The sequence below is a fragment of the Melanotaenia boesemani genome, chromosome 7 (genome assembly GCF_017639745.1).
Source record: "Melanotaenia boesemani isolate fMelBoe1 chromosome 7, fMelBoe1.pri, whole genome shotgun sequence".
Lineage (NCBI taxonomy): Eukaryota > Metazoa > Chordata > Actinopteri > Atheriniformes > Melanotaeniidae > Melanotaenia > Melanotaenia boesemani.
This window is the reverse complement of record NC_055688.1, coordinates 35577209-35604750: the sequence shown is the minus strand read 5'-3', so window position 1 is coordinate 35604750 and position 27542 is coordinate 35577209. Positions and strand designations below refer to the sequence as shown.

At 39.6% G+C, this 27542-nt stretch overlaps 1 protein-coding gene across 4 annotated transcripts in view; it reads left to right on the top strand.

The window, feature by feature from the left end:
- il1rapl2 (interleukin 1 receptor accessory protein-like 2) overlaps nt 1–27542 on the top strand; it is a 494907-nt gene that overhangs the window by 459997 nt on the left and 7368 nt on the right. For 3 of the 4 annotated variants that reach the window (XM_041990450.1, XM_041990449.1, XM_041990451.1), the window contains exons 9-12: nt 900–1045; nt 18350–18490; nt 19420–19480; nt 24112–24224. In XM_041990450.1, the coding sequence (XP_041846384.1) occupies nt 900–1045; nt 18350–18490; nt 19420–19480; nt 24112–24224 (461 nt within the window). The remainder of the gene's footprint in view (nt 1–899; nt 1046–18349; nt 18491–19419; nt 19481–24111; nt 24225–27542) is intronic. The other variant, XM_041990452.1, reaches the window with a different exon arrangement.

The following is a 27542-nucleotide window of genomic DNA, read 5'->3' as shown; positions in this document are numbered from 1 at the left end:
TTTCAAAAGAAACAAATCAAAAAAATGTTTGGCCCAAATATGGGCTTGACTTATGGCATTGACTAAATGTGAGTATGGCTACCAAAACTCAGCCACATGACCACATGTGGCCACACAGAAATGGTCATTATCTATGTCCAGGCAGGTATTAGGACAACTTCTGACCCACTAAATACTCCCTATAATCCACATCCAGGCCAACAACTGATATTTTGACCACACAACACTTCCCAGTGCTGCATCAGGGCCATCAGTGCCACAAGTACCCCGGATTTGGCCGAAACATGCCTGCTATCTGGGCTTTAATTTCAGTCAGCTGTGTTTCAGCAGTGTAACATTAACAACCAGGAGTTGGACTTCCCTGGTATCCAGTGTAAACACTACTGCTGCTCAGTATGCATCCTCTATGTTGTCACTTTCACCAACTTCTTCAACAGGACAGATCTCTTCATAATGAACCAAATCCACCCAGATAATGCAAGCTCATGCCTCATTAATCTCGCTCTTCTTCGCTGCAAATTCTTCACCCTATGAAGTCCTGTAAACCCCTCACCAACCTCTCATATCAAAGTTATTATCAACAACAACCCCAGAGATTTGGAAGACACTATTTATCACCTCTTCACTGAATCCTATCCCTACTAAATCTGTGTTCCACTGCTTCATCAATCTCTGCAGACTGGCGTTTGCCCTGTTTCTCTCAAGTGTGCTGCAATGTCACCTCTCGTAAAGAAAGCAAATTTTGATCTCCTGTCAGCCACTAATTTTTGGTAGACATAATTTAACCATGTATGTCTTCAAGATATGAAATGTTACGTTATAGTTGTTTTAATGTCTGTGAGATGCAAAGCTCATCACCGCTGTGTGTGACCGTTCACTGTGTCCCTTTGTCTGTCCAGGATCTTGAGGGAGCATTTGGGGGAGAAGGAGGTGGAGTTGTCCCTGACGTTTGATGCTGTGGAGGAGGCAGATCTGGCCAACTACAGCTGTTATGTGGAGAACCACATAGGGAAGCGCAGCGGGAGTGCTGTTCTGCAGAAGAAAGGTAGATTACGCATTCACACCTTTCTGTCTCTTGTTTCATTCATTAAGAAGTGATTTTCTTTGTGTCGCAGAAAACAGCCATCTCATTGTAATCTCATTATCATTGTTATTCTTTCATTCATCTGGATGAATAACAGCTAAACTGACAAGTGTCTCAAACAGATTTTGGAGCCCAAATCTGCTTTCTGTTGTAAAATAATGTTGTGGTGCTTTTTGAGCTACAAGTTATCACAGAAACAAAGATTTTTCCTGGAAAACTTCAAATCAAAACCCAGAGACTGCTTTAATTTTAATAAATAACCTCCAGACATTCAAGTCCTTCATCCAAGAGAAAACCTGGAAACCTCCTAATCTGAATCCAACAAGTCAAAGACGAGTTAAACTGTTATTATTATTGTTATTATTATTATTAGTATTTGAAGTTTTCAGACAAGGGAGTCCTGTAACACACACTGCTGCCAACCTTAACCCCTTTTATTACAGCACTTATTCTCCACGGCAGTGTTTACATTAGCCATTCAGTCTAACATTCACAGTGGAGATTAGATCTGGACTCTGGTGATCATGCCATAAAAATGATGTCTTCTGGTTTCAAAACAATCAAAAACTCTATCATGACATTAACATGTTGGAAAACAGCTGCCCCATCAAGAAAAAATGTAAATTTGGTATAAATGACCTCATGTTATTGGGGATTTCATGTTGTTCAACCTTGACCTGACCAACTGAAGGAACCCTCGAGCCCCAGCAACTTAATAAAGAGGAAACTTATATAAACCTGAGACGACTCTTCTGTTTGATGATAAAAATCTAAGTTGTTTTTATCTCATAATTGTAATCAAAATATTCTTTTAAAATGTTGGAAAAATTGACTTTAACTGAGAGTGCTGTAAGAAACTGTTCATATTCAGATTATGTCTTTTTCTAAGTTCTTCAAAGACCAGAACTTCTCTCTTCTCTACAGTTTGGGAAATTTCTGTGATATTATGACTGCACCACATTGAATTGGCTTCCCCGCAGCTTTAAAAGCATTATTATACCATAATGGAGAAGATGGAGGAACTGAACTTACAACATTCGTTTGTGAATTTGTCTGAAGATGAATAAAAAAAGCGATAAAGGACACTAAAAGAGTTGAATCTCGGGAGGACATTCATCTTTAATACTTCTGCCTGACCCCATCAGAACAGAGGCAGAGCTGACCATCTTTTAAGTTCTTCCTTTGTACGGTTCAATAAAGGTTTACTGTTTAAGTAAAAAATTTAACTGATACTCTGATTTTAATTCCCAAATATTTGCCTTCTGATCTCCAGACAACACGAGCAGGTCTGAGATCGGTGAAATGCATGTTCAAAGGAATGGCTTCACTTTTATGCTGTGTCCCAAATCAGGGTCTGCACACTTCGGAGTCACTGTTGCCAACTCCTCAACAAGAAAAGTAGCTACTGGCTGTCCTGAAGTCGCTAGAAGTCGCTAAATGACGTCATCATCGGATTTGCATAATAGCCTATGGTTGTAATAGACGCTACCGTGGAGAGGGATGTCGTGAGAAAGGCAAAAACCGATGAACACACAATCTAAAAATGTTTAAAACAGCAAAAAATAATAAAATAAAATGAAATTCTTCAGTCAATATTTTCTTTGGTTTTTAGTTTAATTTTATTAAGTGTAATTTGTTTTTTAATTAGGAGTTTTCAACATGTTACAACAATTTCACCTTATTAATATTTCTTTCCACACTCTTCATTAATAGACATTATTATCTGACGGTAAGCCAGCGTGGGATCATCCAGCAGCAGCTTTGTACGTTTCATTTTCAGCCTGGTCATGAAGCAGGTGATCTCGTGCTCTGGATGCACGAGGGAAGGGCCTGTGCAGCACCCACTGCTCGGTGAGAAGAGTAAACTACGTTCATTTACGTCAGTCTCCAAAGTCTCCAATACTACCAGAAAAAGTGGCTAGATTTGTCGCTTCTTTGAAAAGAAGTCACTAGAGGGGAGTGAAAACCCGCTAAACATATCAACTGTTTGGAGTGTGCAGACTACGTAGGCTACAGACTCCTCCGTAGTCTCCACACTTCAAAGTCTGCTTAACATTCGTGAAATGGGACAGCCTACCGAGCCAACACGAACTCCCCAAAGCAACAACACAGGACGCTGAATCACTTAAACCGCTGAAATTACTCATAGGACACTTCAGTGAACGTTAACACTGACAGTAAAAAGAAATAAAAATAAATAAAACAGGCTGAGGCTTTGTTGTTTTACACACTTCATTAATCCTTTTAAAATCCACGAAAATTCCAGGATTTTAATGTCACCATTTAACAAATATGTTTTAATGCACTTGGTTTTGTTACATTGCTACTAAAACGTCATTAAAAAGAAAAAAAAGCATACTTAAATTCAAGCATTCACCACCATCTTATGGGCAATGAATTCTGGGAGAAAAGAAGCCCCAAAGGATGCATCACCAGCAGCCTAATAAAACCTCTTTGTGGGTGACAGGAGGTCAAAAAGTTCCCGTACATGGGATTATTTTATTTGATCTCTCCATCGTTATTTAGTTCTCTTGCCATTAAATGTGTCTAACAATGAATGAAACAGCTGTTTCATTGGGACGTACGAACGCCAACATCTTTGGTCACATGATCACAGAGATTTTCACAGTGATTCAAGCCAGTCGGCTTCAATAGAATGAAACAGGCTTTGGAGTCTCGGTGTCAAATGTCTCTAGCTTTATGGCTCGTATCTTACCCTGCGTTACTAAATATAAAACACTGTCTGCTCTAGTTATCTAAGATGTGTCCCATCTCTCTTTATGATTCTGTTAACAAGGAATACCCCTCCAGCTCAGGAACTAATGTTGCTTTCATGGCCTAATAAATATGTGTAAATGTGAACAGTTTCCAAGATAATCAAGAGCTAGCACGTGTGTGAGATGTAAAAGCTCTCCCAAAGCTTCATTTTAAACATCTGGGTTGCTGCTCTGAGGCAGAGATGCTACTTACATAATCACACTCTTTATCTCCAGACAATGGAAGAGAGAGGAAGTCACAGGCCTCCGTCTGATTGGCAGCCGAGCGCTAGAAAAAAAGGCTCCGTGCTGAGCTCCTCAGATGGAGACAAAATAATAATAATAAAAGAAATGTATAGTTACCACCTCTAATATGCATAAGGGCACAATTTCTTTTGTAAAACATCTGCAGCAGACCTGCAGTATCTTGCTCTACGTCTGGTCGGTCTGTCGGAGTCAGAGGTCAGGACCCAGAGATAGAGGGAGAAACCCGCAGAGACAAAGAGAAAGAGAGGAAGCCAAAGCAGCGCTGGAGGAGAAGATGAATTCTTACTCTTACCTCAAATCTCAGAGGAAAACAGAGCCGCATGAGTGCACACTATATGAAACAAATGTATGCAGTGCAAGAAATAAAGCACGGGACAGAGAGAGGTGGAGAAATTTAAACCGAGATAGGCAGATGGAAAAGAGGAGGGTGGTGGAAGAAGGCAAGAAATTAGAGAACAATGTAGAGGTGACAAACGCAGACATACATAAAAACAAAGGGATGGTGCGGCAAATGAGGTGGAGCGAAAAAGAGGCAAGATGGCAGCAGAGCGTGGAGGACAAGAAAAGAACTTTATATATATATATCTTGCCAGTATATATCTTAGTTACTTAATTTGCACCCCAAAGCACACAGTCACACATTCAGAGGGATCAGGATGATAATCGTAGAGTTCTCATTACTTAACGGTGTGATTACCCCCAGAAAACTGTGTGTGTTAGTGTTAGGGATGGGTCAGAAATCAAATAGTGAGCAACTATCGTCATAATATGCAGCTGTCTTGTTTAAACCAGCACCTGGTAGTCATGAGTTACCGCACCACAAGGTGGCGTTACCAAGGCAACAGCCAGGAAAGAAACCAGCAGAACTCTTCGCTGTTGCTGCGCTCTGCTGTAAACTGTCAGATTTTATGCTAGTGGAGTACAAATACAAGAAACATGCAGAGCCAACAACAACAACCTTCAAGAAAATAAACAAATATGAGGTCCAGGCAACATCTGCTAAAGCTAGCATATCATCAGTCTACCACAGCTACGAACAGCATCCAACAGAAGGCCCACCCACTGATCAGCAGTAGCAGCTGTGTCATCAGATGAAGTGTTTGATGCTAGAAGTGAAGAGTAAATCGCAGGCCTTATGTCAAACATGATAGCTAAAGATCTGCTAACATTAGTTTGTTAAAACTTGTATTTTCTGACCTGCAGAGTGAATACGTACTTATATGTATTAAAACGTGTACAAATATGGAGATACGTCACAAAACTTGTGTGCCTATAAAATGTTGTACATATGGTACATGTGTGAGCATGAGCCAAGACAAAATGGACATATAAACAAAAACTCAAACTCATGATGGGATGCATTAACGTTACTGAGACTGTTTAAAAGCACAGCGATGAAGAGTATGTAGGATACACATGCATAAACACACAGCATGGTTTCATTTTCTATCTCGGCTCGTGGCTTAGAGCACACAATATTGTTTAAAACAGTCCTTTTTCTTTAATCCATATCCATAATAGAAGTCTTTGTCTGGTCCGCTTGTCCTTATCTACATCTCCTCATCTGCCATCATCTCACACTGAAAGGAAATGAGCAGGAGATAACAGCTTTAAGCTGGATTTAGCCCATTACATGCTTCAAGAAAGGATTTTTCAGTGTGTAACTTTTACAACACTTTATTCAACTCATAACAAGGAAACAAAAACATACTCCAACTCTTTTATTCCCTCTGCCATCAGGCTTTTAAATGATTTAAATCTAGATCTTAGCCACTTTTACAGGTATATGTATATATTTATTACAGTTTATTAATTATGTGTTGATGCCTTGGTCTTATGCTGATTATTGATTAATGACTTGCTCATTGTTTCTGTTTCTGACACGTCATGAAAGGGTGTGAAAGTTGCTTATGGGCTTTATGTTGTTGTTGGAGAGACTGCAAACAAAATTGCCCGTCTGGGATAAATAAAGTTGAATTGAATTGAATTGAATTGAACTCAGTTGAACCGAACTAAGCTGAACTGAATTGAGTTGAATTGAATTGAAATGAATTGAGTTGAATCGACCTGTTGGGACCCCTGCTTTTAACCCTCTAAGGTTTAAGTGTGGGACTTTGACAAAACTTTTGAGGCACCCATAACTTTTTTTAATAAAATAGCAGGAAAACAGAAAAATAGTGCAGCAACTGATTAAAACATGCTAACATTTATGGCAAACACAGTGTGTACAAGGTTTTATGAAGATTTTCATCTTAATGGCCTCGCCACATCTTACTTGTGTGAGATGCTAACTGTTCGTGAGTGTGGCAGGGCTCTGAGGTCGTCCAACCAGCCATCGTTGGAAGTGCCCAGGTCCAAATTTAAATTTAAATTAAATTTTTTTAAATCTAAACTTAAATCTTATTTATTTAGGATGGCTTTTAACGCCCAGTAGTGTGGTGACCTGATAAAATCTGTAAATCTCCAAGCTTAAACTTTTTAAATATGATATTCATAAAATATGATCCTCAAACATCATCCAGGTCAAGACGTCAGTAGAAAACATTTTTATCAGCAGAGTTTTCTCAAAATAGGAAACAAACAATATTACATCAGGATTTTCTTTCCTTTCTTTCTTTTTTTCCAAAAATAGAAGATGAAGTTCTTTATGTAGCAACTGAATATTTACATCTTTTACATATCCAACATTAATGAGCATGCAATGCATGTTTTGACCTGTAGTAGACATTAAACAGTGAAATTCAATGAATATAAAGACTCCGATGATGAAGCCCGTTGTAAATGCTAAATGGTCTGTATTTATATGCGCTTTACTGTACCTGTACTGTACCTGTACCCCAAAGCGCTTTACATTATACACACATATACACATTCACCCACACATTCACACACTGATGGCAGAAGCTGCCATGCAAGGCGCGAACCACGACCCATCAGGAGCAATTTGGGGTTCTGTGTCAAGCTCAGGGACACCTTGATATGAGCTCAACAGGCCGAGGATCGAACCAGCAACCCTCAGGCTACAAGACGACCACTCTACCCACTGAACCACGCCACCCCTTGTAAAAACTTGTAAAAACTGTCACACACCACTATTGTATGAAAGCTGCTTTCGAAGCATTTAAAGCATTAAAAAGCAGCATTTCAGTCTGTGATCTTCTGGGGAAACGAGTACAGAGATGTCCAGTTGTTGAGCTGAAGCTCAGACCTCTGAATGACAGCATGCAGAGCTGGCACAGCATGTTGCTTTCTGGCTCCAGGCTTGTTCAAAAACCACGAAAGTCGCTGACAAAATCAGCTTTTTATGACTCTGCTGGAGATGCAGGTAGCAAAGGATGTAGTGATCTAAATATTGCAGAATAAATTCCCCTCTACAGCGTTGCAATAATCAGATGAAGTCAGTAGTCAGTGACAGTTAACACGACATTTTTATAGTCCAAAGTCATTACATCTTCCACTTTCAGGTTAAAACGTCACTAACCAGGCTGTTCCAGATCCTCCTGCTTTAAGCTTCTTAAGCTAATAGGGTCACACTTGGGTGACTGAACACAACACAACAGCCCAACAAAGCACAAGTTTTTTCTAAGTTGGCGCATGTTATCAAAGCTTGATTTCATGCACCGAGTGTGTGTGATTAAATTAGGATGTGCTCTCACTCTGCAGTGACCCAAGGTAATGAGCTGTTGCATCTATGTCACACACATGCACCCGCAGGGACGCATGCACCTACAACACACACGCCATCTACTTATCGCAACTGACAGAGCAGAAGGAGCTGCTTTCAGCCAGCATGACGAGGGTCTTACTGGGAGGGAAAAACGGAAGAGAGAGGAACTGGACGAGCGGACAGGAGAGGGATTGGGGGGAAATGAACAGGAAGGACCGAGAGGGACTCTGGGAAGATGTGGACGTGTGTCTCAGAGGTTGGAAGGTTGTGAGGGTGTAGTGTGGTTTCATTTGAGTGCAGTAGTGTTTGATTTAGGATGATAAATCCCCCAGTCATTTTATTTAATCCCATTAAAAAAAGATAATATCTTCTCAGAACCTGGAACAGACTGGAGTTGGCTAACTTCATGGCCTGATAATAAAGATGAGGAGGAGCATTGTCTTGTCCTAACAGAGTCAACATTACTATCAGGACAGCACATTTGAAAACTGGTCTTAAATTAACAGCACAAATTCTCAACACGTTCATCAGATATGTTTCAGTCTACAGTCGGGAAAAAAGTGCACCCACTGTCAGCGCTAAGGTTTTACATTTCAGGATAAAATCTGAAAGCATCTGCCTCTACGGGTCTTAAATGAGGACAATTCCACATCAGAATAAGAGCGATGCATGGCGTGTTACACCGTCAGCAGCTTGTGGCACCACCTTCAGCAGCAGGAACTAAGTCCTCGGTGTCTGAAGTAGTCAGCCTCACACTGCTGTGAAGACTTTACTACACTATTTAGTTATATTGAGGTTTGTTTTTTCAGCCATTCTGCTGTAGATCTGCTGCTGTTTCAGGATTGTTTTCCTAATAAAACAAGATAAAAAATGTCAGATAAGTTGAATAAAATAAGATAAAATAGGACACTAGAAAATGAAATAGAAAAGTATGTTGGTTAAAAATGAAAACAAGTTCATTAAAAATGTTTTTAAAAAAAGTAATTACCATACTAAGTAAATTCAAATTCAATGCATCACAAAATAATAATAAAACAATAATAAATAAATGTTCACATAAGTGGTCACATGTTCCTGTGGCCATGTGATCACTTTCTGTCACATGATCTCTTTTTTGCAAGAGAACACAAACAATAAAACTCTCCCTGTGTCCCCTTGGGGCCTCCATACTAATGCAGGGACTGTTTACTCTGCAGACCAGAGCTGAACCCCAGACTGAGACCAAGATCTCAAAAAGGATAAGTTTAGCTTTTTTTTTCAAATATATTATACAGTTTCTTCTTCAGACAATAATTTAAGGTGGAATATGTTTGTATTTTGTTAAGATGAGGTAACAGGTCACAGGTTGGGCTGAGGGAAATCCCACTGCACAGCATCAGAAAACCCTGCACCTTCCTGGCAAAAGAAGAGTGGGTAATAAAGGTAGAAGACACGCTGACTCTTTCAGCTCAAATCCACTGAGATGACACATATTCTCGCTTTCCAGAAGGATAAAATGGCAACTTTCTCTCTGGTGACTGGGCTCGGGATGTAACAGATGGTACAATGGGAGACTAAATCTGAGACTATTCTTACTTCACCATAATAGATGCTGTTTTTCACATATTGCTTTGGCAGGGAATGTGAAACACACTCCTAATAAAGCCAAATGAGCAGAATTAAAAACAAAGAGCTGAGTGAGGTGTCAGCGTATGGTTTGTTTGGGATGAGATGGGACGGAGGGAAAAGCTTCTTATCTGACTGAGCTTCAGATTCCTCACCAACAACAACCACCTGCTCTTTTGCTGCGTAATAAGTGAAAAGCATGCTTAAAAATCCATTTTCAAATCAAAGTGTCCTTTGCGCTGATATCAGGTGGTAGCAAGTGATTCATTACTAATGGAAACTATCTGGGAAAGATGGATGAAAGGGGAGAGGTGACACAGTGAGGGAGGGCTGGGACAGAAGGAGGAGGTAGAGAGGAATGGGAAGGTTTTCTAAATGTCTCATTTCTAATTAAGTCAATCTGAGTTCCCTTTGCTCAACAGCAAATATTTGGCAATTAGTTAAATTTGCTATTTTTCTTTCTCCCCCACCCTTGGACAACATCGCCCCACTCCTGTCTTCTTTAAGTTGTATGTAAGTCTTTGGGGAAGCCGTGTGGCTGATGCAGGTGGAGCTGGAGAGACGTCTACTGGTGAAATGTGGTAACTTCAACTGAATCAGGTGAAATAATCTCCCCGTGTTACTTTTATCAACCAGTACAGCAAAGAAAAGTAGAGTCAGCCTTCCAAGGAAATCCAGAAATAAATGTTTGTCTTTTTTTAGGTTTTACTCTAAAGACAATCAGTTATTTGTGACTGAGTTTGGCACTAAAATTTAAAAGAAGGATTTCACAGTGAGTGATGCAGTCCACTCACCGTCCACTGTATCTGCTCCACCTTGCTACTACCGGGTCGAACCTCCATTTAACTTCTTGCTGTGATAGATGGAAGCAGGCGGTGGAAACCTTCCTCAGAGGTTTTCTCCTTATTAACATGACAGCATCACACAGTTGCTGCAGGTTTGTCGGCTGCATCCATGATGAGAATCTCCCGTTCCACCACATCCCAAAGCTGCTCTACTGGACTGAGATCTGGTGGCTGTGGAGGCCGTTGGAGTCCAGTGAGCTCATCGTCATGTTCTAGAAAGCAGGTGGAGATGATCTGAGCTTTGTGACATGGTGCATTATCCTGCTGGAAGTAGCATCAGAAGATGCTCCACTGTGGTCATAAAGGGATGGACATGGTCAGCAACAATACTCAGGCATGTTTTTTACTACGTCTACATGACTAAATGCATTAAATTGCTGCCATGTGATTGGCTGATTAGCGTTAGCAAGCAATGGAGCAGGTGAACCTAATAAAGTCGCTGGTGAATGTAGACTACACCCACATCTGAATTAAAGAGTCTGTGCAAAAAGTCAGTAACAAACGCTAGAAAAACCTGATGCAAAAACAGAGCAAACTTAGGACACAAGATTTACACATTGATGAATGAATGTATCTGCCAGGAGCGAAATCAGGGGAACATGAAGCCACAACATTCAAAATTCAAGCAGTCTGACTCACTTAATGAGCTCTAAGCCTGAATTTAAAGTTTGTGAGAAATTTGCTGAAACCAATAAAGAATTGGAAGTGAGTTGTTCAAAAATCTCTAAAAATGCAGATGATTTACACATCCAGAGTTTTGTGTTTGGATCAGTTTGACTGAAAATAGGTCCTAACAAATGAGAGGGCTACCAGATCAGACAGCAGCTGCAAACTTCAGCTCTTATTTAGCCCCTCTTAACACGAGTTGTAAGGTGGCTGTATCGTCATGTTGTATTGCCTGTTTTTCATAATGTCTCAGTTAAATTACAACAAATAATTTTGATTGATATAAATAATGATCACTTCCACCATGAGGCAATATCTATTAAAAAAAAGATTTCTGAAAAAAGTCTAATTCCTTTTTTTTTTACCTATATTGCAATAAAGAACTCATAGAAATATGCAAAAAGTAAGCATATATTGGTTTTCTTTTTAAATTACCATATACTGTAAGTATGTTTAAAAGAAACAATAAGTAAAATAAAATTTGAGACGAGTGCTTTTGATAGTTTTAAATCATTATGCTCACAGATACAAGCGAACGCAGGTGCTGCCCTTCTGCAGACTTCCAAACTTTAGTCATTCAGAAAAAGATTAGATTCATGGAGGCTGTCTTTAAAGAAAATATCTTAAAGATCCAATTATACATGTATTGTTGTCATTGTGATTCTTGCAAAGTGACTTGCCTTGCACATTTCTGGAGCCATCGTTGCCCTGCAGCATCCAGAGGCAGAGAAGCCTAAATTCACAACTTCTTCCAGCCTGCAGCATCATGTGACAGCCGTGTTTTTGCTTTACGACTCCACATCGCCCGCCAGCTACTGGATATCAACACAATGCCTGGATGCACACGATGGCTGCTTCATCGAAGAAATGCAAGAGGATTTTATTGGAGGAAGAGAAGAAAAGTAAAAGAGAAAAGGACAGAGCGGGTGATAGTAGTCAACATCAGACTGACTTTTACTGGATGGAGAGATCTCAGAGAAGAGACGGGATGCAAGATGGATGCCAAAGTAGCCGTTGTTGGGGGTTTCAGCAGTGCTGCTTTAAAAGTCCCATATTATGCAAAACTTTCTAATGCTTTTCTAACAGTCATATATGTGTCCCCATAGCCTGTGTATGAGGCACAAAAATTAGAAAATTCTGTCCCCTCTCTCATTTGCTTGTTCCACTTTTTAGCAAATGTGTGCTCAAACGGGTAAGTCTGAGATTTTTCCCTTTGTGACCTCACGAAGGGAAATAACCACTACCCCTGGTAGTGGATGCTGCCATTGACCCGCCCCCGCTTCCCCTTTGCTTCAGAAAGAATCTTACTATCTCAGAGTCCATACAAAGTCCAAGTTGTTAGCTTGGCCAGTCGGGACCGGGACGGGGAAGAGGAAGAGTTCTGCATGCTTGAACGAGGTCCGACGGAGGCTGGCAGGAGAACTGGAGCTTATAAGTCCTGGAGCTGGTGTGTTTCATTAGTATTCCGGAGAGGGGGAGCGGTGGTGGCTGACAGGAGCAGGTGTGTTCGTAGCAGAGTCTGGTGCAACGGTGACACTTTACCAGATTAAAAATTTTCACTTAATAGATACTTACTTTTAGATTTTAGGCATTTTTGAAGAAGCATTTATGTTTTGTTTTTGTTAAATATTTTCCTAAATGTTACTGTTGTTCATCTAACAGACAGATTAGCAGGTTTACCAGAACAGGATTTTTAATCTGTTGTACTGTCTCTATTTGAGAGTCTAATGGCTGCACACACATTTTCTTCTGATGTGTCTAACCTTTGCATCCATTAAATCACAACCTGGTAAATCAGAGCTATGATGTTTTTATCAGGCTGCTGTCACATCATCTGAATATTGGATCGAAGTGTCTCTGCTTCAGCCTGATGATGCCTTCCCTTCCCCGTCTTCTGAGCCCTAATCAAAAGCAGCAATGTAAACAATGTATGCTGACACTCATTAAAAAGTTATAAGCTAATAAAACCCAGAGATGAATAATCTCCTTTTATCACTACTGAGAATAAAGGCGCATATTAAACTTTAGTATTAAACTTTTGAAATATGGGGGGTGTCTATTGTTCAGTTAAAAACTGAATCATTCGCTCATTGCTGAAGTAATCAGACCAGACTGCAAATTATGTCAAATCATATGAAAATAAATTAATATCCCTTATCAAAAAACAAAGATTCAAGCTCTACAACAAAATGTGGTCACAAGCATCATTTCTTGGAAAATCAATAAACTGCTTTTGAAATGAAGTGGTTCCAGGAGAAGTCAGGGATGAGTTGAGTTAGGGTGAGTGTGTGTGTTAGTGTGTGTGTCTGTGTGTGCTGGGGGATGTGGCTGAGAGGCAGACAGCAATAGATCATATTTCCCATGGTGCCATTCACCAGCCATGTTCCATTAATCTCCCATGCACTCATATTGCCTATGAAGGCACTATCATTCATTCACACACACAATCAGTCCCAGATCACGTATGTGTGTGTGTCTGACATGCTGATATGATTTCATCTGTCTCTCTGGGCAAAGTTTATGTGTTTTGTCAACTTAATATTTAATATATATTTAGTGTTTACAAAACTTCAGATACCAAAACATCATCAGTGAATTTCAACATCAGCCACAAACACCCGACAAAACACTCTGAAGCCTGCCACTGGTGAGATTTTCAGCAAAAAGCAAACAAAAAACAGAGCTCTGTGGCTGGATAATCAGCAGACCTGGCAACCTTGCCACTGATTCCTCCTTGGTTTCTTTATTGCCCTCTAGGGAGTTTCCTTCTGGATGGATATAAATGGCTCATTCTAAAACAATAAAAAGGCAAAACAAATAAATCTTAATGGAAATCTCTCTTTTTTTGTTGTTGTTGTTTTGTTTTTTGTTGTTACAAATTGTAATTTCTTGAATGTTTGGGGCAGCAGCTAAAATACACACCATGCTTCAACATCTCAGTTATAATGCCACAGGAGCTATAACAGCAGCCAAAATTAAAACCCCAAATTCAGTTGCGTATTTCACCAAGATTGCAAGCATTCTTGCTGAAATATGCCAGATTTCATTTAATTTATAAAGATCCCAATTGAACAGGAGTTTCACACACACACACACACACACACACACACACACACACACACACACACACACACACACAAGCAGGACATATAATGCAACAACCCAATGCAATAAAAATTAAAAAAGCAAAAACAATAAAAAAAGTTTCTATTCCTTTATTCTCATTCGCAAAACGATAGCTTTCTTATACAGATCATAAGGCATTGTTCAATATTTTTAACACTTTCTGTTTCATATCTATTGTGTGAACAAAATCTTTTTTTTTTTTTTAACATTTTCTATTATTTTCTACTAACAGAATTCCAGGCTATCCATTTCATGCCTGATGAAAAACTGCTCTCTGAAACTGATTTGTTCTGCCTAAACAGAACAGAACACACCGTTTCACTGGTTTGTCTTGTGCAATAACTATGTGGATCAGCAAAAAAAGATTTTTCTGTAAATTTCAGGGGTTTTTGTTACTATATTATTACAAATAAATGATGATAAAAAATATTTTAATCTGTATTTTACAGTTAACCATGCGAAATTGTTGTTTCACTGTGATTATATTAGTTCTGTATGGACAAACCCAAACAGTTTGTGCCGCTTTATTCTGTGCAACTTGCAATTTGTGAAAATTATTTTCATTCGTACTTGACCAAACAACTGATGCATAATCTAGATCAGATAATTCTAATGATTGAGCTAATCGTTTGGTCAACCAGTTGGGAATTGATTATTAATCTGATTATTCCAATACTACAACCAATTTTTTTGCCATATACTATTTATGTGACTGTTCCAAGACATTGTGCTATCCACAGTTACACCCAGTAAGTTAGCTTCTTCTACTTCTTGAATCACATTTTCTCCTGTAGTCAAGAGCAATGTTGATGACAGCTTAAAACCATTTTTTGACCCATCTACCATACATTTAGTTTTACCTACATTGATAACTAATTTATTGTCAGTAATCCATTGTGTAGAGAAAGTCCAACTCCTTATTTAAGATAAGTTGTTCTACATTTTTTTGCAGATAAATATAATGTTGTGTCATCTGCATATACTGCTATTGTTGCATGTTTAATTACAAATGGAAAATCATTAGTAAAAACTGAAAATAAAAGGGGTCCTAAACAACTGCCCTGGGGCACCCAACAACTCACCTCTTTAACCTCAGAATAGCTACCATTAAAGTAGATAGCTTTCAAAGATAGCTGTCAATCCATTTACAGCAGATGGTTCAAGTTTATAACAAACATCTTTTTTTAAAGAATACTGTGGTGTAGAACATCAAAGGCTGCACTTAGGTATAAGAACACTGTGCCCACCAAATTCTTATTATCAGTTTCCAGAATGAGTGTTGTAGTTGTGGAATGAGCCATCTTGTAAGCATATTGATATACTGCGTTTAATCCATTTACTTCAAAATACTCATGTATTTGATGATACACAACTTTTCCATTACTTTCCATACTGCTGGTAACAAACTTGTTGGTCTGCTATCATGACCTGAAAACTGTTCTTTATTATTTTTAATTAAAGGTATCATTTTTTCTCATTTCCATAGTGAAGGGAAAACACCTGTCATTGAACTCAAGTTGATGATATGAGATGATATTCATCTCCTAAACTGAATGTTGGCTATGTGGTCTTAAATTTATGAACAAAAACTTATGGTTACAGGGTTATCCAAAATTAAATTTCTTTTTATCTTGCCTAACATAAAACTAGTTAATAGAAAAGTCACTTTAAGCTCACTGTTGTAGGCCATAGTCCAGTTTATTTTCTATCACATCTCCTTATTGTTTAGTCAGTCTAGTCACATTCAGTCCAGCATCAGTTATGGTCTTAACATACACTTCTGCAGCTTTACACTTTGTGAACTTTTTAGACTCTCCTTTGAATGTTAAATTGCATCCAGCATTGCTGGATGAATTATGCCTCACCCCTGCGTCCTTCAAATTTACTCCTCATTTCTCGCAATCCCTCAAGTTTTTTGCCCATCTCTGTGGTGAAATCCGGAAAGATCCTTAGCTTGATCCCTTGTACTCGTAGCACACTCTCTTTCTTGGCGATTTTTAGAATCTCCTCTCTGGTTGTGAACTTGTGAAGACGTACAATCATTGCTCGATCAGCAGCACCTTTCCTCACCGGTACAGTCCTGCAGACCATCTCCATCTGTGGCTCCCACAGTACTTTTCCTTTAAATAACTCCTTAAACAGAGCGGACATATAGCTGGTCGGATTCCCTTTTTCAGTGTCGTTCGTCAGGCCAAACACGCGGACGTTCTATTTGCAGCTGCGCTTCAAGTCACTTGGTTTTATGTTTCATTCTCATCATTGGTCTTAATTAGCTCATCACACACACTCACGCGTGAGTCCAGGTTCGACACTGTCTTGTCAACTTCACCAAGCCTTCGTGTACATGCAGATATGTCTTTTGTGAGATTGTTTAGCTTATCTACCACCACGATCAACTCCTCTCTCATTATGGAACGTATAAGGGTTGAAAGTTCCTGTATGTTGTACTCCACACCTGCCATACTAGTTCCCATTTGTTGAGAAATTTCTTCACCTTGTTTCTGCTGTACTTTAAACTTCATGGGAGGCATAACACAATATAGAGGCTCTTGCATGCAGCAAAAAGCAAAAATTAGATCACTTTTTCAGCCAGTTATGCACCACAATGTACCATATGTAGACAAATTGTCAGAGCCCTGTGTTCTCACCATCACCTCAGCTCCTGCACATGCTCCCATGCTCCCAGATCTTCCCTGAAAAAGATATCATCTGCATTGGAACATGTTGCACAAATATCTGCATCAATTGGGAGGTTTTCTGGGTATGTCCTACCAAGAGTAGGGCCTGGGAGACGCTGCAGGGATTATGGCTACATTCACACTGCAGGTCTTAATGTTTTAAAACAAGTTTAAAAAACAAAAAATAAGATTTGATTGTCCATCCATCCATTTTCTTCTGCTTATCCGGAGTCGGGTTGCGGGGGCAGCTGCCTAAGCAGGGAAACCCAGACTTCCCTCTCCCCGGCCACATTCACCAGCTCATCCGGACGGATTCCGAGGCGTTCCCAGGCCAGCTGAGGGATGTAGTCCGTCCAGTGTGTCCTAGGTCTTCCCCGGGGCCTCTTTCCGGTGGGACGTGCCCAGAACACCTCACCAGGGAGGCGTCCAGGAGGCATCCTAACCAGATGCCCGAGCCACCTCATCTGGCTCCTCTCGATGTGGAGGAGCAGCGGCTCTACTCTGAGCCCCTCCCGGATCACTGAGCTTCTCACCCTATTTCTAAGGGAGAGCCCGGCCACCCTGCGGAGGAAACTCATTTCGGCCGCTTGTACTCGCGATCTTGTTCTTTCGGTCATTACCCACAGCTCATGACCATAGGTGAGGGTAAGAACGTAGATCGACCGGTAAATCGAGAGCTTTGCCTTTTTGGCTCAGCTCCTTCTTCACCACGACAGATCGATGCAGAGTCTTGTGATTTTTGTAAATGAAATGTTAGTTTGATAAGTTTGTAATCGTTGCATTCTGTTTGTATTCACCTTTTTGGAATTATAGAAAAGGTGTCTGCTGGGCAGGGCGTTGTAATGTTTGTCTTGTTTGCAGAATTTACTTGCTGAATCAGAATGTGCTTCAGACGGCTAAACAGCCTAAAACAGGAGTGGCTTTCAGGGGTTGAATGTTTACTCTAAGTCATGAATATCACCATGCCTCCTCGTCAGATACGTGTGGGCTGAATGAGTGTAATGAGAAATCTCTGAGGCTGAGCACAGTTGTAGACCTGGTGTAATTCCATGCTGGTATCAAAGACGGCTTTAGTGAGAGAGACATCCAGTCTCTCATCTCTGACCTGAAGTCCAAAGAGAATTACTCTATTACATGGAGCAAACCATCATCATTAATTCTTAACTAATCAAACTGCTGGTTACAAACTTGTCTCCTTCAGTTTATTTGTGTGTGTGGGTGTTTTTGTGTTTCACTCATGCAGTTCTGTTCATTTCTGTGCTGAACTGATAGGAATGCCAGGCAGACGCTTAATGAAGCCTCTAAATGCTGCTATGCTTCATCACAAAAAGACCCAATATCAGCAGGTCCTGCTTGTGTCCATGTGTTTATGTGAGTAAATGATATCCAGTCCTCATTATCAGCTTAGCAAATGTGCCAATCTAAAGGTAAATGAAGCTTTCATTTGTGTATTTCCCTGAGCCAGATTATTCTAGATTTACTAAGATGCGAACAAAGCAGTTTAGAAACGGCACACAAACAAAATGAACCCCCTAACGCACAGAATAATCCTTACTTTGCTTATGCATCTCCATCTGTTAGAATTCCCCTGCCCCTTTAACTGATATAAATCTCACTGGTTTCTTCATTCTTCCTCTCATTGCTGTATCTGACAGATATGTATCGTCTGGAGCTTGCGGGTGGACTCGGGGTCATACTGCTGCTGCTGGGGGTCCTAACTGCTCTCTATAAGTGTTACAACCTGGAGATCATGCTCTGCTACAGGAGACACTTTGGGAGTGATGAAACTGAAGACGGTAAGCTGGTCAGAGTTGGTTTTTATTTTTTTACAAGGTGTTTGATAGATAAGAGGTTACGTATACCCATTTGAATCAGTGATAACAGTCCTGTGTGTGACAGATTATTTACACATGCATGTGTGAGCCGACACTGGTTTGAATGAGAACTTGTATATGTGTGTGAGAGGCAATTTCATAGCGGAAGAGGCGGGGCTACAACCCACAGTGCAGAAAGTGCATGTGTGAATTGTAAAATGTGTAATGTAACACTATTCGGCGCAATAATTCTGTGTAATTCCTTCAACATTAAAATACTATTTAAATATTATGTAACATGTAAAAAGTCCTGTTAAGATTAGTGTCAGCACAACTTTGTTTAGGTTGGCCAAATATTCATGCAAATAAAGGAATTCATGGTGCATATCATCATGCAAGCCACAAACAATGGTACTCCTGTCCATATAAAGCCTACACAGCACAGCCAGATTATCTGCAAATCTTCACCTTGACAAGTTCATTTTCAAACTCTTTAAATGTGGACCAATGATGCAAACACAGTTTGTCAAAATGTACTTGTGGACAGATCATAAAAGAGTTTGTTTGTTTGTTTGTTTGTTGTTGGTTGGTTGGTTGGTTGGTTGGTTGGTTGGTTGGTTGGTTGGTTGGTTGGTTGGTTGGTTGGTTGGTTTGTTTGGTTGGTTGGTTGGTTGTTTGTTTGGTTGTTTGGTTGGTTGGTTGGTTGGTTGGTTGGTTGGTTGGTTGGTTGGTTGGTTGGTTGGTTTGTTTGTTTGTTTGTTTGTTTGTTTGTTTGTTTGTTTGTTTGTTTGTTTGTTTGTTTGTTTGTTTGTTTGTTTGTTTGTTTGTTTGTTTGTTTGTTTGTATATTTTGGGGGGTTTTGTCACATCTGACTGTGTCCATGTTCTCTATGTTTCTCTCTCCTTCTACAGATAATAAGGAGTATGACGGCTATCTGTCCTACACTAAAGTGGACCTCGACTCTTTGGGCAGGTCAGTTCCTTAATGAATTTGTATTTGGATTGTGGCAAATGTTTAAGGCACTAAAATAAAAAACAAAATAACATTTTTACTTTGACACAGAAATATAATACCAACTTATAACTGTTCTTTACTGACACTGAGCCATTGAGCTTTGTTAGGAGCTTCACTTCCAAACATGCTATTCTGTCACCTGTATTTCATTCAGCCTGTTTACATGCACACCAAAAATCTGATTATTAACTGATTTCTGGAGTTATCAGATAATCCAAGTGATCATGTAGACAGCATAATCTGATTTTTCTTTATGCAATAGTGACAGTTATCTGATTATAAGAAACAGGATTAACACACCTGATGCATTTATGCATGTAGACCCGTATGTCAGATTTTAGTTTGTTTACATGTGTGCATGTACAAAGAAAAAAAAATCACAACATGAGCAGAACACAAAGGAAACACATGATGGCATGCAGGAGGGGGAAGTCAGAGTATAAATAAAGTAAAACATTAACATGTAGTCTATGCTGCAGCTTATTAGCGCCCGTGTTAGCAGCTAACGCTAAACCATGGGCACAGCCACGTACAAGGAAGACAGGACGCTGTGAAGATAACAGGAAGTTACATCTCTACATACACTCTGAAATAAATCTGATGAATCTGCAAAATGTAAACTGGGGTTTTTCAAATGTGCCTTTTAGAAGTGCATGTAGACATGTCAGATATGATTATTAGAATCGTCCGATTCCCCCAGTTAACGGACTTGAATGGTCAAGTAAACAGACTCATTCTTTTATTGATACTGGTGAGTTGTAACTTCTTACATGACAAAAATTCATTCTGCGTGTGTATTAACAATGATGTGTAAATATAACTACAGCTTAAACTAATGCACAGATGTCATGGATTAATTCATTCTATCAGTTAACGTCATACAAATGACTTAAACTGAAAAACAAGCATCTTTTGCTTTTGGACGTTTCTCTTTTGTATACTTGAACAGAACAGTTAAAGGTACTTGAGATTTAAAGGTAGTGCCAGTCGATGTGCTCTGCTCCACAATTCCTGCTGTGTGCTTCATTTGTCATGCTACAGAGTTAAGTTGGGACTGAATTATGGGGACACAAATATACCTAAAGTTAACATGTATTAAACAAAAGCAGAGACAATGATCCCATTTCTTTAGGAAAGTGAGAAAATTGATATCAATTTCATATTCTTGTGTAAACAGGACGCAGTTACACTAATAACACTCAGATTATACACCTCCTGGAATCATCTGCTGCTAGTTTACTGAAGGTTTCCTGTAACAGCTGGAGGAAAATAAGAGATGCAGCATTTTTTTAATTATACTCCAAAGCTGCTGCCTGCAGACATCAGAGAATCCAACTCACCATATTTTTAAAAACTAGAAATAAAAACACTTAGAACAAATCTTTTCACGTTTGTCTTTAACTAGCAGCAAATGTTTGGATTTAATTCTATTTTCACTTTCTTTCTTTTTTTCATCTTGCGTTGAACATGGCGCCAAGAATGGCTGCTGCTTCTCAAGCTCTCTCTCCTAACATTATTTTTTTTCCTTATTTGGTCTTTCTTTTTTTTTTTTCTTAGTTATGCAACCTGCTATAGTGAGCCCTACCATACAATATGATAGAGATAATTACAATGCATCAGGTTGGTGGTGGAAAAAACTTTTTTATCGCCACCACCACCAGCTTACAGCGTGGGAATCTCCATGGTGGCGCCTACCTGTTGTTGTACCTGAGCGGCGGACAACAAGCTGGTTGAACTTCGGAGCAGGATGGCGTTTCAACGGGAGATTAACATCTGTAACGTTTTTGCTTTAACGGAAACTTGGCTCGACCCCTCGATCCCGGACTAGTTCCCGAGGGACTCTCCGTTTATTGGCTGGACCGGACTATACATTCAGGAAAGAGCGAGAGAGTTGGTGTCTGTTTCATGGTGAACAACAAGTGGTGCTCAGATGTGGGAATTATTTCTACGGGCTGTACTCCGGACCCGGAGCACCTCATGATCAGATGCCGGCCTCATTATTTTCCGTGTGAGTTTACATCGGTTGTCATGACAGCAGTGTATGTTCCGCCTCACACTGAAACCAACGAGGCCATGGAAGAACTGTTTGAAGTTATCAACAAGGCAGAGACTTCATGGCTGCGTTTATTGTAGGCGGGAATTTTAACAGCACCAACCTGAGGAAAGTCCTGCTGAGATACCACCAACACATCAGCTGTTCTACGCTGGCAAGAATACACTCCATCATGTTTACACCCCTTACGCAAACACGTATAAGGCCTTCCCTCGATCTCCTTTTGGGACATCTGACCACATCTTAGTTCTGCTGCTGCCTTCCTATAGACACAAATTGAAGTGACACGGACCAGGCTCAGGGACAGCTTAACACCACATACCCCATAAGACTTCTAAATGCTGTCAGCAGCAACGCCACCTTTAAATAATACCATTTTCTTATTGCTTATTATATATTTTATTGTATAACTTATTTGTTGTATTCTTGCTTTTTGTGTTCCACTTTTTTCATGTGGTTTTTATTCTTTTTGTTATTGTTAGGAGAGCCTGGGATCTAAGAATTTCACTGCCAATGATTATTGATGTAATTGTTGTGCAATGACAATAAATTCATTCATTCATTCATTTTCTTGAGAGCCACTAACCTCACTGCACACATGCACAGCTGTACTTCTTTAAAATGGCTTTTATTCGATGTTTTACTGCATGTTTTTACTACATGTCATTTCACTTTATATTTATTTCTTAATTTGATCACAATGTTAGTTTGTTGTCATGTTGTTTTGTTGGGTTTTTGCTGGAGTAACTGGAGGTGAATTTTGAGTTGCATTTTTTATATATAGGGATTAATATTTTTTCATCCACAGGTAAACAAATGTTAAAAAGCTCTTTCAGGAATTAAATCTTTAAATAAATTTCAGTTACATCTCTACAGAGTCAGTGTACAAAAAATGACTTCATTATCAAAAACTATTTAATTGGTTGTTTTATAACAGAGAGAATATCTTGGTCTGCAGGTTTTCTTCTGTTGCAGTCTTGAGGTTCCTGTTTTATTTTGTTGAATTTATTCCCTTGTGTTCTGTTCACTTTACTTCCTGCTTCCTGATTATCACACCTGGGTTCTTTTACTTATTGCCGCACCTGCTGCTCATTTTGACATTAGTTCCATGTGGATTAGACTCTTAGTTTCCAAATGGCTCTTACTGGATCATTTTTCATGTTACTCCCTGTTCCAGTTTTTGTGTCATCTATAGTTTCTTGTGTTTCATCATTAAAACCCCAGATTTGTTTCAGCTCCTCTATTCTGCATTTCGGTCCTTTCGACTCCTCATTCCTCTTGGACCGTGACAGAGAAACCCTGTAATTCTTTTTGAGAAAGCCCTTGGGACATTGGGAATAAAAAAACAATTCTTTTTAACCAGGAGAAACCTCAGATAGAACCAGGCCCAGTAGCCACAGATCAGAAACATCCTCCAGAGCCAGAGATGCCTGCAGAGAGGAACAGGGGGAGAAAGAAAAACAAGCTGGTCCTACAACCAACAGCTCCACAAAAACTAATAGGCTGGACACACAGGAGGCGACGTCACTCCTTCTCCGTCATTTCTATGGAACATGCTTGATGCAGAGACTCTTCTGGTTACAAAGACGTCTGTGTCATCACTGTGGGACAGAAACTCTGGAGCTAACAGCCAGAACCAGAAATCATGTCTTACTGCTGCTGTTTGTGGAGAAAGGTTTTATTCCAGCTCTAAAAACTCTGCTATGACTGCCTTTATTACCTCTGCAAAGGTGGAGGTAATTGCTTTGGTGGCGTAAGTTTGTCTGTTGGTCAATAACATAACACAAAAAGTTAACGTAGGATTTTAATTACATTTTCAGGAAATGTCTGAAATGGAATAAGAAACAAATGATTTCATTTTGGGGCTGACCCAGATAACCGATGACATCATGGTGGATGTTTTAATCCGACATTGTTTGACCCGGATCGTGTTGATATTCTGGATCTGGTGAAATATAGTGGGCACTGACTGGGCCTTTTGGGGTTTTTCTCAGGTGAGTGACCCTGTGGCTTGATGGAGGTCTGTGCTCTTTGGGTGCTTTTAGTTTGAAATGAATCATGAAGATCCTGCTGGTTTCCATGGAGATGAAAGGAGGTTTTATAGTAAAGGATCACTCTTCCTATCATGCTGTTTCTAAGCTGAATGTGGGAGCTATCCCTGGATCCTCCTGACTGACCATTGATAGAGGTGTCCATCATCATCATCATCATCAGCCTATAGCTTCCTGAGATATTTACCTGCATATCACCTCAATCAAACACCTGGAAAATAGCTCAGGTTCACTTATACACACATCCCTTGTAGTTGTGTTTTAGGGTATGTCATCTCAGACAGGAGGTCACGTTAAGAAGAGGTTACAATATTAAATAAAGGAAGTTTTTCCTCTTGCCCATTGTAAGTAAAAGAAATTTTAAACACTGTCTGTACAAATATACTTCAACATCAGTCCATGAGATGCAATTGCAGCCACCAGCAGATGATTATTTAACTGTTTTGTGTCTGATTTGGAGCTCATATTTCTTTCTGCTCTCTCAGCAGGACGAGCAGCGATGAGGAGTCCTTTGCTCTGGAGATCTTGCCGGAGGTTCTGGAGAAACATTACGGATACAAATTGTTTATACCAGACAGAGATTTAATACCCAGCAGCAGTAAGTATCTTTCCATTTATCAAGCTGCTCTTCTACTCTTACTACACATACACACACACACACACACACACACACACATGCATGCCATCTCTCTGGTTGCTCTCTGGGTAATCCCAAATACCCACAATGCATCAATCCATCAGTATAAATAAAAATGCATGTAGACCTATATCATAACACTCTTCATGCCACACACACATTTGTCTCCATCAGCTCTCAGGTGCATCACATGTGTATCACATGTTTCTTTGTCTCCTTTTCAGTCTAATAAAATCTGCAGCTTTTTGGCCAGGTTCACTTCAAAATCACTTGTATGCCTACAGATGATTACACAGCTTGTAAAAGCGGCTTAGGCTGTGGATAATACACACCCAATAGATATGGTCATACTTTTTTCTTTTTCCTTTTTTCCTGGAGATTTTTTACAGTAGGGAAAATATGACTGACATGAACACATGTTTTCATCTATCTGTGCCCCTACGTTTTACTAATAGCAGTAATGTGAGGGTGCTTTCAGACAACGAGTAAGTGCCCTCCCCGAATCCATTGTTTCCAGTGTAAACAGAGGGGAACGGGGCAGCTGCTGCTCGTGGCTCACTGAAGTTCGAAATGGTTCGATTTCTTTCTCTTTTTTCTCCCAGCTTGCTGCCATGGCAGCCACACCAACGACAGGGAGTTTACTAGACTCTAAGCTTCACATCTTCACCAGCAGAGGGCAGAGTGACAGATCAATGATGAAAAACACATTACAGCAACATCAGCATCAGATCATCTGATCTGAGACGGTTGGGATTTAGTGGGAAAAAACCTTTTAAATGATATGTCTCTTCTCCCCATATATATTTACATCTATGCAGACTTACTGGTGGTCAGATTAAATAAGTTTTATATTGAATCGATGAATCATGTTACAACTCAAACGTTTTTCCCACCCTGTTTCACTCTGGAGATAGAAACAGTCAAAACCTCAACCCAGTCTATTCAACAAAATCTAAAAAAAGAAACGTATGAAATGTAAAATCTACCCTAAAATTAATGGGGAGCCAGTTCAGGGAAGAAGGTACTGGGGAGATGTGCTTACTTTTGCATGTTCTATTCTATTCTATTCTATTCTATTCTACAGTCATTTAGCAGACGCTTTTATCCAAAGCGACTTACATTTGAGAGTAAGAACAACACAAGCAAGAATTCAAAAAAGATGGGACGTCATAATTAAGTGGTAGTCAGACTGCTGTGATCCAGTTGGACCCAGGTGCTGCCATGTAGTGCTAGAGGCAGTGCATATAAGTTTTTTCTTTTGTTGTTGTTTTTTATTTATTTATTAGTTTTATATAGTTTTTTTGTAAGTCATTTTGTTTAAATACAAGATCACGATTTCATCAAACAATATGATCTTGGGCATTTTTCAGTATGTTGATGCTCAGAGATGAGCGACAGCATTCTGGACCAGCAGCAGCCTGCACAACACCAATCACTGCATTAGGTACGTCGGTTCAGTCGCTTGTTAACGCAAATATCTAATCAGCCAATCGCATGGCAGCAACTGAGTGCATCTAGTCACATCGACATGGTGAAGACGACTTGCTGAGCATAAGAATGAGGAAGAAAGGGGATTTAATGTGTGTATGTCACAAAGCCTTAGATCAGGGCTACTCAGTTTGATCCTGAGGGCGGCAAGCCAGCAGGTTTTCAATGTATTCCTGCTTCAGCACACCTAAATGAAATGAAATGGATCTAACAGCCTATCACAACGACTCATTAATTAGAGTCGGGTGCTGGACTCTTGCTGGATTGAAGCCCTCGTATGACCAAAGTGAGTAGCCCGCCTTAGATCTTTGCCAGCTGTTGATGTGCTGCTGTTAGCATACTGTAGGTATCTGAGAGCCTCAATGAAATGAATTGAAATTAAATTAAACATACTTTATTAATCCCAGAGAGAAACTGCAATTTCTCAAGGAACTGTGTGTAATATGTGACATATTACCGTGTTTCAGAGGTGTCTGGTTTATTCAGCTGAGGTGTTAATAGAATATTGAGCTAATGTTGCACATGCATTTGCAAAGAAAAAAAAAACCCACAAATCTCTGTCCTAAAAACACCAAGAAGCAACAAAAAGAAAAACACAATCACCAAAACAACTCATTTGTAGAAGGAACAAACTGTCTTTTCCTTGCATTATTTAACATTTCTTTACAAATATCCATATGAATTTACTTAGATATAGCGTATAATGAATAGCCATGCTCTACAAAGCCTGCCGTTGGCTAAATTATTCCTGTTCTGACATGCTGGAAAGCTCTGAGGCCAAATAAAAAAGTTATAGTTCTCCCAAGCGAGGCATCTCTTTGCCCTGGAAACATCCTAAAAAGAAATGTCCACTGTGCATAAATCTACACATAATTCTGTGCAAGTTGCATGCATGTTTTACATTGTGGAGAGTGAAGAATGAGTGCATGACAGGAAGGGAGCTACCAGCAGAGCGGCACAGCGATGCAACCTTAAATACACCATTCAATTATCCACCCCGCTTCACCCAACACAATGAACAAGAGAGCGTGGAATAAATAACGGGAGCAGAAAGAGCAAGGGACGGGGTCACTGGTTTGTGTTATTTTATTAATTGATTAGCATAATCCTCACAAACAGAGAGCAAGAAGAGGAAGTGAAGGGTAAGTGGAAAGAAGAAGAGAAAATATAAAAAGAATAGAGGAAGAAGAGTGAATTTGGGGATGTTCTGTCCTATTTGTGCCTCTCAAATTGAGCTTGAAATTACAATGTGTTGTTGGCGAGTCTGTCATTAATTTAGTTAGCAAGTGAAGAGATGGTGAGGGAGAGGTATGCAGAGGAGATAAATAATTAGCTATTTTGAGTTTCTGTTCTGCAAAACAACATAAAGAACATTACAAACAACAAATAATTAAAAAATGGGTCTTTACGGGGAGATATGGCTTCATCTGGCTCGGCATACAGGTCACATCTATACTGACACAGACAGCAGCTTTACTCGCTTTTAACATCACACACACCCGTTGTCCTCCTCTCATTCATATAAAAGCTGATGGTGAATCAGAAAAACTATCATCTCTATTTCAGATCTGTACTGTATCAGAGCCAAACATTTTCCACAAGCAGTTCTGTTGCTCAGCTACATATTTCTGTCACTGCCATCATTTACTAACAAAAAGCTCTCCGATGCTGTGGTGAAAAATTTATGTCTCTAATGGGATTTTTGATTAACAATTGCATAAGGCTGCAAGATTAGATTAAGGTAAGTGTTTTTAGTTAGTTATGTTCTTTTATTCATTCATTTTCTATAAC